At 49.4% G+C, this 16,537-nt stretch overlaps 1 protein-coding gene across 10 annotated transcripts in view; it reads right to left on the bottom strand.

Moving 5' to 3' along the window:
* Positions 1 to 16,537, bottom strand: part of mybpc1 (myosin binding protein C1) — a 107,902-nt gene that overhangs the window by 40,823 nt on the left and 50,542 nt on the right. For all 10 annotated transcript variants that reach the window (XM_083757980.1, XM_083757981.1, XM_083757976.1 and 7 more), the window contains 8 exons: positions 16,075 to 16,199; positions 13,346 to 13,451; positions 12,312 to 12,478; positions 10,422 to 10,587; positions 9,247 to 9,353; positions 7,949 to 8,124; positions 1,911 to 2,070; positions 1,088 to 1,192 (listed from right to left, as the gene is read on the bottom strand). In XM_083757980.1, coding sequence (XP_083614106.1) covers positions 1,088 to 1,192; positions 1,911 to 2,070; positions 7,949 to 8,124; positions 9,247 to 9,353; positions 10,422 to 10,587; positions 12,312 to 12,478; positions 13,346 to 13,451; positions 16,075 to 16,199 — 1,112 coding nt within the window. The remainder of the gene's footprint in view (positions 1 to 1,087; positions 1,193 to 1,910; positions 2,071 to 7,948; positions 8,125 to 9,246; positions 9,354 to 10,421; positions 10,588 to 12,311; positions 12,479 to 13,345; positions 13,452 to 16,074; positions 16,200 to 16,537) is intronic.

The raw sequence follows: 16,537 nt of genomic DNA, 5'->3' as shown, positions 1-16,537 counted from the left end.
GCTTCCCTAGTTCCCTTTTGTTTTTAGCTGAGGCGACGTACGTAGTCAGACAGTCAGACACACATGGCTCCTCGGTGCAAAAATAAACAGTGTACACTACCCGACTTTACGATAATAAGGGACAGTATGTCGAGACACGGTGTTCATGTTGGGCAGCAGCAGTGCCAGTCCGCAATGCTTTAAACTCTTCCCACTCCACTATGTCGGAACTAAAACCTTAGTACCCGTAAAAAGTCGGTGGCCGGTGCCTAGGCTGTGAGAGACGCTAATATGGTTTCTGCCTCGGATTCGGGTTTTGAGACAGCATCGCACACGAGCAACCATGCTGCTCCAACAGCCGGAAAACAAACACAAGCACAGCGGCAAATGGGAAGAGTGCAAAGCATCCAAAGCATGCCCTTCTACACCGGGGACTACAGTAGTTTGCTATCTGAAACGGAGAAGACGAAACTATTTGTGTCAGGTTTTCTTTGTGTCAACCGCCCTCCCCCTTTTGAGTAAGGACGCGCTGTGATTGGGCCAGTAGCCACTTTGAGTGGCAGTCGGTGGAAAATGCTCTCGCCACAGAATTTACTAGTATTCTGGCCATAATAATCATTCTAGGCGGCCCCGGCTGTTGGTACGCAGAAGCGCTTCCCGGCGCTTGATTGACAGCGCATTTTGAATTTTGACGACGCATGCGCGGTGGCGCACCACTTATGTGCAGCCCTGCTTATAAAGTTGTTCAGAGGTGCAAGCCAGCTATTCAAACTATGCCTGGTTTTATCGTTTCATTTTTGCTGTTTTTACTGACCCAGAGACCGGTGAAATTGTCTTTTCTGACAGATTCAATTCAGATGTTAGCCTGATTCTGGTAATTAATAATACCGTACTGTGCCGAATATGAGACGACTCTGATTATAAGACTTATTTGTGGAAAAATGGATGTCAAATAGTCTAGTCCCCGATTATAAATAAAATAGGCCTACGACCCCATATTTCCATTGGAAAATAACGTAATTTGAATTGCTCCTAAAAGGAGGTGGTTCCGGGGGTGAGGGATTTACTTTTCACCCACACCCTTCATTTGTCTTATGATAATACTTACCTAATATGGGTGAGCCTCCGTCGTAGAGTGGAGGTTCCCATGTCATGGAGCACCAGTCACCTCCCACCACGGGCACCAGGGGAGCCTCAGGAGGGTCTGGGATGTCTGCACACAACACAAGGCCGCGGTTCATTGAGAATGTGTGTAGACGGCTACTTTTACAATACTGTTTCTCCTAGGGACGGGCCATTCATCTGTAGCATATCGGAACAGTCTCAAAATAAATAATACAGATTATTGAATCGGTTTTCACCAGCAATTTTTTTTTTCTACATTTAAATTCTACTATTACATTTAAAAAAACATCTCATTCAGTTGGGGGAAAAAAAAGAGTATAGGCTATATTTATTTATTGATTTAATACTTTATTAACAGGCTTTGGGCCACGCCCCTGTAGAGCGTCGCAGTCCCGCCCCCTCGAGAGACCCGGAAAATAAACCCCCGTTCATTTTCCTCATAGACTTTTCAGAAAATATTTATTTAAAGACATTTATACGCCGCGGAACAATGCCAACTCTTGTCGTGACAAATCATGACAATAAACACAATGTTTTGGGCCGAACAAAGAATTAGAAACTAGAAGAAAACGGCAGGTTACAACACTTTTTTTGTTTGTTTTTCTTCTTTGTAATTATTTGTTTAGTCCAAAATATTGTGTTTGTTGTCATGATTTGTCACGACTCCAGTTGGCTTCGTACGACGCTTAAAAGGTCTTTAAATAAATTAAATACTTTTTGAAATGTCTATGGGGAAAAATGCATTGGGATTCATTTCCTGGGCCTGGCCATGTGTGCGTATGTGTGCGTATGTGTGTGCGTCTTACCTACGACCTTGACCTTGACGGCCGCCGTGGCCTCTCCCGCCTCGTTCTGAAGGACGATCTTGTAGTTTCCCGAGTCCTCGCGCTCCGTCACGTCGATGGTCAGGCTGGTCTGGTCGCCGTACGTCTCGGCACGCACGTGATGCCCCGAGTCCAGGATGACCTGAGAACAGTTACCGTTATGTTACCGTTACGTTACCCGAGTCCAGGATGACCTGAGAACAGTTACCATTACGTTACCGTTACCTGAGTCCAGGATGACCTGAGAACAGTTACCGTTACGTTACCGTTACGTAACCGTTACGTTACCCGAGTCCAGGATGACCTGAGAACAGTTACCGTTACGTTACCGTTACGTTACCTGAGTCCAGGATGACCTGAGAACAGTTACCGTTACGTTACCGTTATGTTACCTGAGTCCAGGATGACCTGAGAACAGTTACCGTTACGTTACCGCTACGTTACCGTTACGTAACCGTTACGTTACCCGAGTCCAGGATGACCTGAGAACAGTTACCGTTACGTTACCTGAGTCCAGGATGACCTGCCAGAACGGGCCAGCGGACGGTTACAGTACAGTACAGTACAGTACAGTACAGTACAGTACAGTACAGTACAGTACAGTACAGTACAGTACAGTACAGTACAGTACAGTACAGTACAGTACAGTACAGTACAGGATGAGTCAAGGATGACCTGCGAGAACAGGCCAGCGGACGGTTACAGTACAGTACAGTACAGTACAGTACAGTACAGTACAGTACAGTACAGTACAGTACAGTACAGTACAGTACAGTACAGGATGAGTCAAGGATGACCTGCGAGAACAGGCCAGCGGGCGGCTACGTGTTGCTCTCACCATTACACATTTAAGTTGACGATTGTCACACAAATACATGCGATAAATGATTTAATTGTGTTTGTGCCATTGGAACATATGTGACTACATTTGACTGAGGGACGCTGCCATTGAATTTTTTTTTTCATGTCATATGAAAGCAGGGAATCGTAGCTTCAAATTGACATATTGGTTGTTCAGTTTGACCCTCCAGTTGTGGAGATATGGCTTATAGAGTAATATCTTGCAGAGAAACAGCGAGTTGAGAAAACAGGCTTGAAAGGTTCACTTCTCTGGACTCTAACATTACACCTAGCTACAGTTGTTTGTAAACATTAGTGGTTGTTTGTAAACAGTAGTGGTTGTTTGTAAACAGTAGTGGTTGTTTGTAAACAGTAGTGGTTGGTTGTAAACAGTAGTGGTTGGTTGTAAACAGTATGTTTAAGCATTTATTTCATATTTACATGTCTTCTGTGGACTCTAACATTACACCTAGCTACATGTTTAAGCATTTATTTCATATTCACATGTCTTCTGTGGACTCTAACATTACACCTAGCTACATGTTTAAGCATTTATTTCATATTCACATGTCTTCTATGGACTCTAACATTACACCTAGCTACATGTTTAAGCATTTATTTCATATTCACATGTCTTCTGTGGTCTCTAACATTACACCTTTTTTAATCGACATTTACATGTCGATTCCAGCTCTGACACTTATTCCAGACATGCTCTAGTATGTGAAGAGTCTGCCTGTGCTATAAACTCATAGCTCAACTCAAGACAGCTATGTGGGTCCCTGGCTGGCTGACTGTGTTCCTGGCTGGCTGGCTGGCTGGCTGTGTCCGAGCACGAAAATAACGTTTTGTTGGTTTTCACCACCAAGTGTCACTGTTGCGCAGCCTAACATATACACACATATCAACTGTATATATGATGATTTTGGTTGTGACAGTGACTGTACTGTACTGTACTGTACTGTACTGTACTGTACTGTACTGTACTGTACTGTACTGTACTGTACTGTACTGTACTGTACTGTACTGTACTGTACTGTACTGTACTGTACTCACCCTCTCTCCTTTCATCCACACAACCCTGGGTGACTCACCCTCTCTCCTTTCATCCACACCACCCTGGGTGACTCACCCTCTCTCCTTTCATCCACACCACCCTGGGTGACTCACCCTCTCTCCTTTCATCCACACCACCCTGGGTGACTCACCCTCTCTCCTTTCATCCACACCACCCTGGGTGACTCACCCTCTCTCCTTTCATCCACACCACCCACCCTGGGTGACTCACCCTCTCTCCTTTCATCCACACCACCCTGGGTGACTCACCCTCTCTCCTTTCATCCACACCACCCTGGGTGACTCACCCTCTCTCCTTTCATCCACACCACCCTGGGTGACTCACCCTCTCTCCTTTCATCCACACCACCCTGGGTGACTCACCCTCTCTCCTTTCATCCACACCACCCTGGGTGACTCACCCTCTCTCCTTTCATCCACACCACCCTGGGTGACTCACCCTCTCTCCTTTCATCCACACCACCCTGGGTGACTCACCCTCTCTCCTTTCATCCACACCACCCTGGGTGACTCACCCTCTCTCCTTTCATCCACACCACCCTGGGTGACTCACCCTCTCTCCTTTCATCCACACCACCCTGGGTGACTCACCCTCTCTCCTTTCATCCACACCACCCTGGGTGACTCACCCTCTCTCCTTTCATCCACACCACCCTGGGTGACTCACCCTCTCTCCTTTCATCCACACCACCCTGGGTGACTCACCCTCTCTCCTTTCATCCACACCACCCACCCTGGGTGACTCACCCTCTCTCCTTTCATCCACACCACCCTGGGTGACTCACCCTCTCTCCTTTCATCCACACCACCCTGGGTGACTCACCCTCTCTCCTTTCATCCACACCACCCTGGGTGACTCACCCTCTCTCCTTTCATCCACACCACCCTGGGTGACTCACCCTCTCTCCTTTCATCCACACCACCCTGGGTGACTCACCCTCTCTCCTTTCATCCACACCACCCTGGGTGACTCACCCTCTCTCCTTTCATCCACACCACCCTGGGTGACTCACCCTCTCTCCTTTCATCCACACCACCCTGGGTGACTCACCCTCTCTCCTTTCATCCACACCACCCTGGGTGACTCACCCTCTCTCCTTTCATCCACACCACCCTGGTTCTACTCACCCTCTCTCCTTTCATCCACACCACCCTGGGTGACTCACCCTCTCCCCTTTCATCCACACCACCCTGGGTGACTCACCCTCTCTCCTTTCATCCACACCACCCTGGTTCTACTCACCCTCTCTCCTTTCATCCACACCACCCTGGGTGACTCACCCTCTCTCCTTTCATCCACACCACCCTGGGTGACTCACCCTCTCTCCTTTCATCCACACCACCCTGGGTGACTCACCCTCTCTCCTTTCATCCACACCACCCTGGGTGACTCACCCTCTCTCCTTTCATCCACACCACCCTGGGTGACTCACCCTCTCTCCTTTCATCCACACCACCCTGGGTGACTCACCCTCTCTCCTTTCATCCACACCACCCTGGGTGACTCACCCTCTCTCCTTTCATCCACACCACCCTGGGTGACTCACCCTCTCTCCTTTCATCCACACCACCCTGGGTGACTCACCCTCTCTCCTTTCATCCACACCACCCTGGGTGACTCACCCTCTCTCCTTTCATCCACACCACCCTGGGTGACTCACCCTCTCTCCTTTCATCCACACCACCCTGGGTGACTCACCCTCTCTCCTTTCATCCACACCACCCTGGGTGACTCACCCTCTCTCCTTTCATCCACACCACCCTGGGTGACTCACCCTCTCTCCTTTCATCCACACCACCCTGGTTCTACTCACCCTCTCTCCTTTCATCCACACCACCCTGGGTGACTCACCCTCTCCCCTTTCATCCACACCACCCTGGGTGACTCACCCTCTCTCCTTTCATCCACACCACCCTGGTTCTACTCACCCTCTCTCCTTTCATCCACACCACCCTGGGTGACTCACCCTCTCTCCTTTCATCCACACCACCCTGGGTGACTCACCCTCTCCCCTTTCATCCACACCACCCTGGGTGACTCACCCTCTCTCCTTTCATCCACACCACCCTGGGTGACTCACCCTCTCTCCTTTCATCCACACCACCCTGGGTGACTCACCCTCTCTCCTTTCATCCACACCACCCTGGGTGACTCACCCTCTCTCCTTTCATCCACACCACCCTGGGTGACTCACCCTCTCTCCTTTCATCCACACCACCCTGGGTGACTCACCCTCTCTCCTTTCATCCACACCACCCTGGGTGACTCACCCTCTCTCCTTTCATCCACACCACCCACCCTGGGTGACTCACCCTCTCTCCTTTCATCCACACCACCCTGGGTGACTCACCCTCTCTCCTTTCATCCACACCACCCTGGGTGACTCACCCTCTCTCCTTTCATCCACACCACCCTGGGTGACTCACCCTCTCTCCTTTCATCCACACCACCCTGGGTGACTCACCCTCTCTCCTTTCATCCACACCACCCTGGGTGACTCACCCTCTCTCCTTTCATCCACACCACCCTGGGTGACTCACCCTCTCTCCTTTCATCCACACCACCCTGGGTGACTCACCCTCTCTCCTTTCATCCACACCACCCTGGGTGACTCACCCTCTCCCCTTTCATCCACACCACCCTGGGTGACTCACCCTCTCTCCTTTCATCCACACCACCCTGGGTGACTCACCCTCTCTCCTTTCATCCACACCACCCTGGGTGACTCACCCTCTCTCCTTTCATCCACACCACCCTGGGTGACTCACCCTCTCTCCTTTCATCCACACCACCCTGGGTGACTCACCCTCTCTCCTTTCATCCACACCACCCTGGGTGACTCACCCTCTCTCCTTTCATCCACACCACCCTGGGTGACTCACCCTCTCTCCTTTCATCCACACCACCCTGGTTCTACTCACCCTCTCTCCTTTCATCCACACCACCCTGGGTGACTCACCCTCTCCCCTTTCATCCACACCACCCTGGGTGACTCACCCTCTCTCCTTTCATCCACACCACCCTGGTTCTACTCACCCTCTCTCCTTTCATCCACACCACCCTGGGTGACTCACCCTCTCTCCTTTCATCCACACCACCCTGGGTGACTCACCCTCTCTCCTTTCATCCACACCACCCTGGGTGACTCACCCTCTCTCCTTTCATCCACACCACCCTGGGTGACTCACCCTCTCTCCTTTCATCCACACCACCCTGGGTGACTCACCCTCTCTCCTTTCATCCACACCACCCTGGGTGACTCACCCTCTCTCCTTTCATCCACACCACCCTGGGTGACTCACCCTCTCTCCTTTCATCCACACCACCCTGGGTGACTCACCCTCTCTCCTTTCATCCACACCACCCTGGGTGACTCACCCTCTCTCCTTTCATCCACACCACCCTGGGTGACTCACCCTCTCTCCTTTCATCCACACCACCCTGGGTGACTCACCCTCTCTCCTTTCATCCACACCACCCTGGGTGACTCACCCTCTCTCCTTTCATCCACACCACCCTGGGTGACTCACCCTCTCTCCTTTCATCCACACCACCCTGGGTGACTCACCCTCTCTCCTTTCATCCACACCACCCTGGGTGACTCACCCTCTCTCCTTTCATCCACACCACCCTGGGTGACTCACCCTCTCTCCTTTCATCCACACCACCCTGGTTCTACTCACCCTCTCTCCTTTCATCCACACCACCCTGGGTGACTCACCCTCTCCCCTTTCATCCACACCACCCTGGGTGACTCACCCTCTCTCCTTTCATCCACACCACCCTGGTTCTACTCACCCTCTCTCCTTTCATCCACACCACCCTGGGTGACTCACCCTCTCTCCTTTCATCCACACCACCCTGGGTGACTCACCCTCTCCCCTTTCATCCACACCACCCTGGGTGACTCACCCTCTCTCCTTTCATCCACACCACCCTGGGTGACTCACCCTCTCTCCTTTCATCCACACCACCCTGGGTGACTCACCCTCTCTCCTTTCATCCACACCACCCTGGGTGACTCACCCTCTCTCCTTTCATCCACACCACCCTGGGTGACTCACCCTCTCTCCTTTCATCCACACCACCCTGGGTGACTCACCCTCTCTCCTTTCATCCACACCACCCTGGGTGCTGGCTCTCCACTGATGGGGATCTCCAGGCGTAGCTTGTTTCCTGCCACGATCACCACCGTGTTGTCCGGGGGTTGTCCGAGGGTGGTTGATTGATTGATTGATTGATTGATGTTCAGGCTGTCTAAGAACACCTTTGGGGGATCTGTGGGCAGAAGATAATAAGATAGGCCTTTTTAGCAATACCGGATGGTGGACAATATGGTTTGAGAAGTAGAGAAAAAAGAATCCCGCACACTGTCTTCACTCGAGTTAAATGTATTGAGCAACCTTTCGGTCGTCAGACCTTCATCAGCAGTGTTGGCAAAATATTACTTTAACACTAATATACTACTTATTACTTATTACTTAAAAAAAAAGTAATAAAGTTACACTACTTATTACTCCCTGAGAAAAGTAACTAGTTACTTATTACTTTACTTATTACTTTTTTCTCTCGCCCCCAGTAATTGCATATTTTGTCCCCAAAAGTCTTACTTTGCATTTTCAACATTAGCAGGCCCCCCTCCCCTATTCTGCAGTGTTTATTTAACTCATGATGATGGATCCATTTGTACACATAGATTAGAAGTAGATTTCGACGTGGAATATAGCTTCTTCCGTATGCACAACTTGCAGCGGACAATAATGTTCATCTCGTCTTGATCACGGACATACTCAAAATAATGCGAATAGTTCCAAGTATTGAATGTTATAACGCTTTGTTGTGCCGGTGTTTCTGTCTCCTCCACCTCCTCCATTGTTAGTTTATTTACATCTCTTCTCTCTAACAGTGCAGTCTAACGAGTTACACACACTAGTTTAGGTTGTTGTTGTTCCGTGTTCCGGACGGTTTAAGGCCCGCCCTTCTGCATCCGATACTTCACACATACGTACCGACGAGTGTGCATCGTTTCCGTATCCGCTCTAGAGTCTAGATCTAGAGCGGATCAGCAGCCTGCAAAGCAACTTGACTTCAACCCAGTCTACCATTATAAACAAACACTCAAACCCACAGTTCCACCAAGGCTCGTGAAAATAGTAATAATATTACTTTAAAAAAAAAGGAAATGTAATATTATTACTCAAAATGTAAAAGTAACTAGTTAAGTTTCATATTACTGGAAAAAAGTAATAATATTACTGAAAGTAGTATATTACTTAAGTTACTTGCCAACACTGTTCATCAGGCAAGTTTTACACCATGTTTACACCATATTTACACCATAAACAGGGGCTCCCTGTTTGGGAAACACTGGTGTAATGCCTGTAATGATAATTCTCATACCAATGATGTGAACTTTGCAGGAGAGGCTCTGTGAGTATCCCTCGGGTACGAACGTGTAATCGCCCGCATCGTGAAGAGAGCTCTGCCCGATGTCAAGCCTGTGGTTCCTGCAGATGGAGAGAAGTTAACCATGGTAGATTCACACCATGAGTTCTGTCGACTAAAACTGAAATGCTCGTCGACTACCTTTTTCCAGTGACGAAAACTAAATAAAAACTAAGCTATGATGACTACAACTAAGACTAAATATACCGACAATTCCGTCAACAAATAAAAACTAGACTAAAATGTTAGGAAGCGGGACTAGTGGACAAGAGATCCAGTATAAGTCATTTTACAATTAGTTGCATGCTGAAAATAGCTGATCTACAAGCTCACAACGCGTCACGCTGCGACACATTGTGATCTTGTAGATCAGCTATTGTGGGCGTACAACATCATCACAAGCTGTCTATAGTTCGTACACACATGCACATACGATACATCTATAGATATAGGATATTTCCCCCCACACTGTTTCCCATTAATCACTACATTTAATAAAGGAAACTAATGTCGTTCCACATCCTTTCCGATTCATACTCCTATTTTACCGCTGTTTCGGCGCTGTAGTGCCGGAATGATTTCGGCTCGTTAGAAATCTTCAGTAGCACCGAAGAGCCCCCCCCCCCGAACCTCAAATGACGTCACATTGTAGGCTCTACAGAGCCAAATGACGTCACATTGTAGTCTCTACAGAGCCAAATGACGTCACATTGTAGGCTCTACAGAGCCAAATGACGTCACATTGTAGGCTCTACAGAGCCAAATGACGTCACATTGTAGGCTCTACAGAGCCAGATGACGTCACATTGTAGGCTCTACAGAGCCAAATGACGTCACATTGTAGGCTCTACAGAGCCAGATGACGTCACATTGTAGGCTCTACAGAGCCAAATTACGTCACATTGTAGGCTCTACAGAGCCAGATGACGTCACATTGTAGGCTCTACAGAGCCGAACCGACTTTTATTCGGCTCTAAAATAGGAGTATGAATCGGCCCTTAGACCCTGATCGGTTGGCTAAGAAAAACCTGAGAAAAGAAAAGTCAGAAACATATAACAACAGTGTGCGTGTTTTGTGTGGTTTAGGACTGGACACTGTGGGTGTTTGTGTGGAGAGAGAGGTCCCATACTTGTTTCTGTGCAAGATGTTGATGCGGTCGTTGGGCTGGATCAGCTGTCCGTTGCGGTACCAGCGGCCCGGCACGTTTCCCGGGAAGATCTCACAGTTCATTGTGAGCGGCTCGCCCAGCTTCACAGTCACATTCATCAGGTCCTGGTAAACCTTCAGTGGTTTCACTGGGAGAGGGAGAGAGAGAGAGAGAGACAGTCACATTCTGCAGGTCCTGGTAAACCTTCAGTGGTTTCACTGAGAGAGGGAGAGGGAGAGAGGGAGAGGGAGAGGGAGAGAGGGAGAGGGAGAGAGGGAGAGGGAGAGAGGGAGAGAGGGAGAGAGGGGGAGAGGGAGAGAGGAGGGGGAGAACGAGAACAGAGTTCCTTCATCAGCCCTGATGAAGACCGTATATAGGTCGAAACATGTCTGTTCAATACATTTCTCCTCCTTTTTAACTATTAAGTGTGCCAGAATCTCTGTTTCTGTGAGTGGTGCTCCAAGGAACAGCAATGTCCGTGTTCACCTATGTGTGTCTGTGTTGGTTAATGATCACCAGTATATAGAGTACCAGTAGGGGCGCTGTTGTGCCAGAAACGGAGAGAGTGATAGTGCTGCACTGTTGCCTGCTAATGAGAGAGAGAGAGAGAGAGAGAGAGAGGTGTGAACCACTATAGATGTGTTATCCCGATTGATCCCAGGAGCACCTTTTTACTATCTTTATACTTTGTGTACATGCACACCTCCTGAGCACCGGGATATTATCCCTGCACACCTCCTGAGCACCGGGATATTATCCCTGCACACCTCCGGAGCACCGGGATATTATCCCTGCACACCTCCTGATTACTGGGATATTATCCCTGCACACCTCCTGAGCACCGGGATATTATCCCTGCACGCCTCCTGAGCACCGGGATATTATCCCTGCACACCTCCTGAGCACCGGGATATTATCCCTGCACACCTCCTGAGCACCGGGATATTATCCCTGCACACCTCCTGAGCACCGGGATATTATCCCTGCACACCTCCAGAGCACCGGGATATTACCCCTGCACACCTCCTGAGCACCGGGATATTATCCCTGCACGCCTCCTGAGCACCGGGATATTATCCCTGCACACCTGGTATGCTTCCTTAACCTGACGCTGCCAGATCCAAGAAGCTTGCTACACAAATTTGTTTCACAGCTTATTGGGATCTGGGATCTCTCAGGCAGTTGAGCTGACAAAAATCCGTTCCGTACCGGACCAATCAGCGTGAGCTAAGGGCGGGATATGTGCGAAACCGGATGTGAAACTATATAGACACGTCAATATGATTGGTTGTGTTTGCACGCCCACACGGTGATAGACAGACGGTCCCATCCAATCATCTACCAAGTATCTTGAAAAAAAGGAACAGCCCCGTCATCGAATTTGCTTCCGCAATCCCAGATCCCAATAAGCTGTGAAACAAATTTGTGTAGCAAGCTTCTTGGATCTGGCAGCGTCAGGTTAATGCTTCCTTGCCTCTACCTCAAAATGGTGCTTAACGCATTTTGGGCGGGAAACCCCTTTTAGTGTTTTAAACATTATGTTCTAATTTAGCTATTGAAAAATAGCAGATCTACAAGCTCATAGCGCGCCACCGAGTGGCGCGCTACGAGCTTGTAGGTCTGCTATTTTTGAAAAATCGTAAAAATGTGGTGCAAATCTTTGAATATATATTCTTTCAAAGTGCAGTAAATATGCTTAGTTATACTTTCCGACACTGACAAGCATTATGTGCAGAAGAACAGAAGAGCGACATAGATGTTACATACGGTAAATACAGAAGAGCGACATAGATGTTACATACGGTAAATACAGAAGAGCGACATAGATGTTACATACGGTAAATACAGAAGAGCGACATAGATGTTACATACGGTCCACCTGGACGCGAGCCTCAGAGGTGCCCCCGGTGGCCATGATGGAGTATGTCCCCGTGTCTTCCTTGCTGGCGTCGTCTATGATCAGGAAGTGCTTGGTTCCCTCGCACTTCACGCGGTAGCGCGAGCGCACGCCTGTCGGCACCTCCACGCCGTTCTTCATCCTGATGGGTGGAGGTGGCTTCATGAGCACATTCACTACGCACACATAATGAGCACATTCACTACTCACACATAATGATCACATTCACTACGCACACATAATGATCACATCCACTACTCACAGTGCAAGTGTATCAGAGTGGCTCACAGCCTCTGCCTGATGGTGGCGCTATAGTGTAGCAGAGTGGCTCAGAGCCTCTGTCTGATGGTGGCGCTATAGTGTAGCAGAGTGCCTCACAGCCTGATGGTGGCGCTATAGTGTAGCAGAGTGGCTCACAGCCTGATGGTGGCGCTATAGTGTAGCAGTGACTCAGAGCCTGATGGTGGCGCTATAGTGTAGCAGAGTGGCTCAGAGCCTGATGGTGGTGCTATAGTGTAGCAGAGTGGCTCACAGCCTGATGGTGGTGCTATAGTGTAGCAGAGTGGCTCACAGCCTGATGGTGGCGCTATAGTGTAGCAGAGTGGCTCACAGCCTGATGGTGGCGCTATAGTGTAGCAGAGTGGCTCACAGCCTGATGGTGGCGCTATAGTGTAGCAGAGTGGCTCACAGCCTGATGGTGGCGCTATAGTGTAGCAGAGTGGCTCACAGCCTGATGGTGGTGCTATAGTGTAGCAGAGTGGCTCACAGCCTGATGGTGGCGCTATAGTGTAGCAGAGTGACTCAGAGCCACAACCGTACCGTTTTTAACTTTTGCACCTCCACTGAGCACCTAGTTGATTTAATTTGGCGCGCGGGGACCGCCTCACGCCAGCGTCACGCCATGACTTGCTAGCTGGGTAGGGAAGCCTCAGGATTCCACAGTTGGAGCTGGCTAATGAGATGGATGGAGAATACTACAGTGAATACTGAAGCTTCTATTAGTTCCTACCATTTCACTTGAGCTCCTTCTTCTGAAACCTCACACTCCAGCTCAATCCTCTCGTTCACCGTGGTCTTCACAGGCTCGATGTCTCTGACGATCTTAACCGGCAGCTCTGCACAATGCAGACCAGGGAGGTTAGAGGAAGATCTGCACAATGCAGACCAGGGAGGTTAGGGGAAGCTCTGCTCAATGCAGACCAGGGAGGTTAGAGGAAGCTCTACACAATGCAGACCAGGGAGGTTAGAGGAAGCTCTGCTCAATGCAGACCAGGGAGGTTAGAGGAAGCTCTGCTCAATGCAGACCAGGGAGGTTAGAGGAAGCTCTACACAATGCAGACCAGGGAGGTTAGAGGAAGCTCTGCTCAATGCAGACCAGGGAGGTTAGAGGAAGCTCTACACAATGCAGACCAGGGAGGTTAGAGGAAGCTCTACACAATGCAGACCAGGGAGGTTAGAGGAAGCTCTGCTCAATGCAGACCAGGGAGGTTAGAGGAAGCTCTGCTCAATGCAGACCAGGGAGGTTAGAGGAAGCTCTACACAATGCAGACCAGGGAGGTTAGAGGAAGCTCTACACAATGCAGACCAGGGAGGTTAGAGGAAGCTCTACACAATGCAGACCAGGGAGGTTAGAGGAAGATCTACACAATGCAGACCAGGGAGGTTAGAGGAAGCTCTGCTCAATGCAGACCAGGGAGGTTAGAGGAAGCTCTACACAATGCAGACCAGGGAGGTTAGAGGAAGCTCTACACAATGCAGACCAGGGAGGTTAGAGGAAGCTCTGCTCAATGCAGACCAGGGAGGTTAGAGGAAGCTCTGCTCAATGCAGACCAGGGAGGTTAGAGGAAGCTCTACACAATGCAGACCAGGGAGGTTAGAGGAAGCTCTGCACAATGCAGACCAGGGAGGTTAGAGGAAGCTCTGCTCAATGCAGACCAGGGAGGTTAGAGGAAGCTCTGCTCAATGCAGACCAGGGAGGTTAGAGGAAGCTCTGCTCAATGCAGACCAGGGAGGTTAGAGGAAGCTCTGCTCAATGCAGACCAGGGAGGTTAGAGGAAGCTCTGCTCAATGCAGACCAGGGAGGTTAGAGGAAGCTCTACACAATGCAGACCAGGGAGGTTAGAGGAAGCTCTGCACAATGCAGACCAGGGAGGTTAGAGGAAGCTCTGCTCAATGCAGACCAGGGAGGTTAGAGGAAGCTCTACACAATGCAGACCAGGGAGGTTAGAGGAAGCTCTACACAATGCAGACCAGGGAGGTTAGAGGAAGCTCTACTCAATGCAGACCAGGGAGGTTAGAGGAAGCTCTACACAATGCAGACCAGGGAGGTTAGAGGAAGCTCTACACAATGCAGACCAGGGAGGTTAGAGGAAGCTCTACTCAATGCAGACCAGGGAGGTTAGAGGAAGATCTGCTCAATGCAGACCAGGGAGGTTAGAGGAAGATCTGCTCAATGCAGACCAGGGAGGTTAGAGGAAGCTCTGCTCAATGCAGACCAGGGAGGTTAGAGGAAGCTCTACACAATGCAGACCAGGGAGGTTAGAGGAAGCTCTACACAATGCAGACCAGGGAGGTTAGAGGAAGCTCTGCTCAATGCAGACCAGGGAGGTTAGAGGAAGCTCTGCTCAATGCAGACCATGGAGGTTAGAGGAAGCTCTACACAATGCAGACCAGGGAGGTTAGAGGAAGCTCTACACAATGCAGACCAGGGAGGTTAGAGGAAGCTCTGCTCAATGCAGACCATGGAGGTTAGAGGAAGCTCTACACAATGCAGACCAGGGAGGTTAGAGGAAGCTCTACACAATGCAGACCAGGGAGGTTAGAGGAAGCTCTACACAATGCAGACCATGGAGGTTAGAGGAAGCTCTACACAATGCAGACCAGGGAGGTTAGAGGAAGCTCTGCTCAATGCAGACCAGGGAGGTTAGAGGAAGCTCTACACAATGCAGACCAGGGAGGTTAGAGGAAGCTCTGCTCAATGCAGACCATGGAGGTTAGAGGAAGCTCTACACAATGCAGACCAGGGAGGTTAGAGGAAGCTCTACACAATGCAGACCAGGGAGGTTAGGGGAAGCTCTACACAATGCAGACCAGGGAGGTTAGAGGAAGCTCTGCTCAATGCAGACCAGGGAGGTTAGAGGAAGCTCTACACAATGCAGACCATGGAGGTTAGGGGAAGCTCTGCCCAATGCAGACCAGGGAGGTTAGAGGAAGCTCTGCTCAATGCAGACCATGGAGGTTAGAGGAAGCTCTGCACAATGCAGACCAGGGAGGTTAGAGGAAGACCAGGGAGGTTAGAGGAAGCTCTACTCAATGCAGACCAGGGAGGTTAGAGGAAGCTCTACACAATGCAGACCAGGGAGGTTAGAGGAAGCTCTGCTCAATGCAGACCAGGGAGGTTAGAGGAAGCTCTGCTCAATGCAGACCAGGGAGGTTAGAGGAATGCCAGAGGAACTAGCAGTGGTGGAAATGTCTTTACTTCAGTAAAAGTAGCAATTCCACAATGTAAAAAATACTCAAGTAAAGGTTTGGTATTCTGAATTTACTTGAGTGAAAGTACAAAAGTATCGGCATCAAGATAAAAGAAATGTGGGAAAAGTTCATATATTGTACATTCATGACACAGATCACATGGTAAACTATAGCAATTGCACACATAACAGACTGATTAGTGTTTGTACCTTTGACAAACAGCTCCGTGGTCCACTTTACACACAACAGACTGATTAGTGTTTGTACCTTTGACAAACAGCTCCGTGGTACACTTTTCGTCTCCGGCGCATACGGAGTAGGCTGCGTCGTCGTTCAGCGAGCAGTTGTTGATGATCATAATCCTCTGTGTTCCCTTGTGCTCAAAGATGTACCTATGAGCGACCGGGGCCGATTCACCATATTAACACGGCGGCCATTTTGTCCTCACGTCACACAGCAGTGTTGTTTTCGTCGACTAAAACTAAGACGAAAAATGTTCGTCGACTACCTTTTTCCACTGACGAAAACTAAATAAAAACGAATCTATGATGACTAAAACTAAGACTAAATATACTGACAATTTCGTCAACAAATAAAAAACTAGACTAAAATGTTAGGAAGGGACTAGTGGACAAGAGATCCAGTTTTATGCTGGGTTGCATGCTGAAAATAGCAGATCTACAATCTGTACAATTGTAGATCTGCTATTTTCAGCATGCAACCAAAGTGT

The sequence above is a fragment of the Protomyctophum parallelum genome (assembly GCF_964188405.1).
Source record: "Protomyctophum parallelum genome assembly, chromosome: 22".
NCBI lineage: Eukaryota > Metazoa > Chordata > Actinopteri > Myctophiformes > Myctophidae > Protomyctophum > Protomyctophum parallelum.
The sequence above is the reverse complement of the archived record's forward strand: the minus strand, read 5'-3'. Positions and strand labels throughout refer to the sequence as shown.